This window comes from Mandrillus leucophaeus, unplaced genomic scaffold (genome assembly GCF_000951045.1).
Source record: "Mandrillus leucophaeus isolate KB7577 unplaced genomic scaffold, Mleu.le_1.0 Scaffold660, whole genome shotgun sequence".
Lineage (NCBI taxonomy): Eukaryota > Metazoa > Chordata > Mammalia > Primates > Cercopithecidae > Mandrillus > Mandrillus leucophaeus.
In genome coordinates this window covers 146,322-149,662 of record NW_012107142.1, presented here as the reverse complement: position 1 = coordinate 149,662, position 3,341 = coordinate 146,322, and the positions used below count along the sequence as shown (strand labels likewise).

At 44.9% G+C, this 3,341-nt stretch overlaps 1 protein-coding gene across 1 annotated transcript in view; it reads left to right on the top strand.

Annotated features, from left to right (window-relative positions):
- Positions 1-99: 99 nt before the first annotated feature.
- The window catches only part of TRIM39 (tripartite motif containing 39), a 19,301-nt gene continuing 16,059 nt past the window's right edge, over positions 100-3,341 (top strand). Inside the window, 3 exon segments of the mRNA XM_012001471.1 lie at positions 100-699; positions 1,901-2,054; positions 2,321-2,780. Of these exon segments, the coding sequence (XP_011856861.1) occupies positions 2,328-2,780 (453 nt within the window). The 5' untranslated portion in view covers positions 100-699; positions 1,901-2,054; positions 2,321-2,327.

Here is a 3,341-nt window from a genome sequence, read left to right as displayed (position 1 = left end):
GTTAATATTTTTATGACATTTTTTACTTCTCAGATTCCTTTCTTATCTATTAGAAACGTATGTCAAACGAGGATACAGTGGTCCGGAACTATTGGCCCCCCGCACGTAACCACAGCTGCCTCCGCCCGCCTCGGGCCCGGGCGGACGTTTTGCCGCCCCGGCGACGTCAGCGCGTCCGGCGTTGCTTGGCTACCCCGCCGTTCCCCCGTCCCGCTGCTGCTCACCTCCCCGGGTGAAACTCTGACGCAGTCACCGCGGGTCTCAGCTGCGTCATAGCGGCGGGCATCCCACCTTCACGTCACACCTCTTCCTCACCTGGACACGCATCCCTCCCTACCCTGCTAGCCACGACGTTTCCTCTTTCCCCTCTCCAATCCCCCTGCCCCATATCTGGCGGAAGAAGATGGAGACAGGGGTGGGACAGAGTTGTGGACAACCTCTCAGGAGAGGGTCGCAAGGTGGGACCCTGAACAGTGGTTGAAACAAAATGAGATCGTCCCTGAAGTTTGCCCTTCAGCTGAGACACAAGGAGTAGAGGGAGACGAAGGACTAACCCAGAGGCACTCAAGGTCTCACTATGACTGTAGTTTAGAGTCCTCTCCATTTTTCCCTAACCCTTTCCCCATTTCTTTCACCACTTCTTTGCCAGTCTAGATCTGTCCTGGTGCCTTACTGTGCATACAGTTCTTCTCATCTCAGGTGAGGGGACCACCTAATTTGTAAAAGACTGAGGAAGGGGTAGGGTCACCACAAGTCAAAGTTGGATTCCCACAGGTAGAGAGAAATCATCTGAACTTCTCTCCTATTGCTGACAGAGAAAATTCAAGTCCAAAGAAGTTATCAGCTCCTACTCCAAACACATTTGTGTGTGCCAACAATATATACAGGAACAATTGCTGTTAACCTACCTCATTACATGGCCACTTATCTCTCAGCACATAGATCTACCAAATTTCCTTTCTTCCAGTAGGTCCCTAGAGAAGGATGGGGGTCAGGAGGAGAAAGGGTTATGGGGATAGATACATCAACTTACCCATGGCTAAAAGTATCGACGTTTTAAGATGGAGTGGGGGACCAGCGTTGTGTTTTATAAATCTCTCTTATGCATTTCCAATTCTTCTGAGGCTGCACTTGAGGGAGATCTCATTGCCTCTTTTCTGTCTCTTAATTCCCAACCACTCCAGAACCTATTAGTTGGAGACACAGTATGGCCAGGATGTTAGTTATCAATAGCTATATTGAAAGATTCCAGTCACTATAAATAGACTTGTTCTCTTTACAAGAAGTTGTTGGCCTGAGCTCAGTAATGTACTATTTAATATAGTTGCCATAATTTATCAGTTTTCAGCAGTTCTGAGTGTCCAAATGAACACAATAGAAATGGAATGTTGCATGAAATATGTCATTCCAAGAAGAGAGCAGACTTCCTTTAGGCTAGTCTGATGGATAAAAGGAAGAATAATTTCAGATTTTCCTGGAAAGAGAAGGTTGCCTTTGCTTCATTCATTCCATTTGTTAGCCTTTAGAACACTGGTATCTAACCTTTTGAATGGGAGGACTCTTTTTACTTATCTGTGGTGGCTGGTAAAACAAAAATTATGCATGGACCTTTTGTGGTGGCTGATAGAACAAAAGTTATGCGTGGACTTTTTTTTTTTTTTAGCTTAGCAGCTGTCATTAGTGTCAATGTATTTTATGTCTGGCCCAAGATACTTTTTTTTCCAATGGGCCCAGGGAAGCCAAAAAATTGGATATTGTGATTTAGAAGAATGAGAGAACAGTGTCAGAGAATCAAGCTTAGACTCCAGTGGATTCATCATAAAGCCCTTATAACATTAAACTTTAAAGTATGCTTAATTTAAGAAATGTTAATATTTTTATGACATTTTTTACTTCTCAGATTCCTTTCTTATCTATTAGAAACGTATGTCAAACGAGGATACAGTGGTCTGGAACTATTGGTTCTAAGATACAAGTGGAATGAACCTGGATCAGGAGAAGTATGCTGAGCTAGAGTTGAAGGAAGCTTCTCTTTCTAACAAGAGAAAGCAGAGGTAAGAGACAAGATAGATAAATTGGGGGTTGTGTGTCAGTTTACTAACAAGAAAAAAAGATTGATGGCTGGGAGTCACAAGTTTTGGAAATGGAGAAACAAAGAGGTTGAATTGATTGAAAGAGAAGATGGAGAATAACAAGATTGGGCAAATCTGGAGTTAGGACTTAACGGATAAATGTTGGGCCAGGGATGCAAAAAAAACAAAAACAAAAAAACCCTCCAATTAATATTTTTATTTTCTCTGTCCTCTTCCCCACTCCCAAGTTAAATTATGGCAGAGACAAGTCTGTTAGAGGCTGGGGCCTCTGCAGCCTCTACAGCTGCGGCTTTGGAGAACTTACAGGTGGAGGCAAGCTGCTCTGTGTGCCTGGAGTATCTGAAGGAACCTGTCATCATTGAGTGTGGGCACAACTTCTGCAAAGCTTGCATCACCCGCTGGTGGGAAGACCTAGAGAGGGACTTCCCTTGTCCTGTCTGTCGAAAGACATCCCGCTACCGCAGTCTCCGACCTAATCGGCAACTAGGCAGTATGGTGGAAATTGCCAAGCAGCTCCAGGCCGTCAAGCGGAAGATCCGGGATGAGAGCCTCTGCCCCCAACACCATGAGGCCCTCAGCCTTTTCTGTTATGAGGACCAGGAGGCTGTATGCTTAATCTGTGCAATTTCCCACACCCACCGGGCCCACACCGTTGTGCCACTGGATGACGCTACACAGGAGTACAAGGTGGGGAAGCAGACACATGATGTCAGTGTGGGTAAAAAAGGAGGAGTGGCAGAGGATGAGATAGTCCCTAGGTAGAGATCTTAAGCTCCTACTACTCACTTTGTATTCTCAGAGCTGCATATGCAGGGGCACACAGTATGTGTGATCAGTTGTCCTCTAGCCTGAAAAAGAACAATGGTGAGAAGCGTCCTAAAATTTCTGTCTGACTTTGCAATACATATGAGTCTTATGGGTGAATATTATGAGTCTTATGGGTGAATATTGGTATGTGTGGTCTTGGAAGGTATCATATTTTTCATAAATGAATGAAACCACATGGAAAAGATTAAACTTAGGAGGAACTGAAAAGTCTCATTTCTTCATTCTGCCTGCCTGCTCAGAATGCTCCTTGTTTTCACATTGGTTATTGGGCATAGGTAATATCGCTTGAGACTGATACCTGCCAGACTAAGCTGAACCATTCTGTTGTTTGTAGCTTCTCCAGGTAATGGTTAATACGGCATATCAAGGCCGGGTGCGGTGGCTCAAGCCTGTAATCCCAGCACTTTGGGAGGCCGAGAC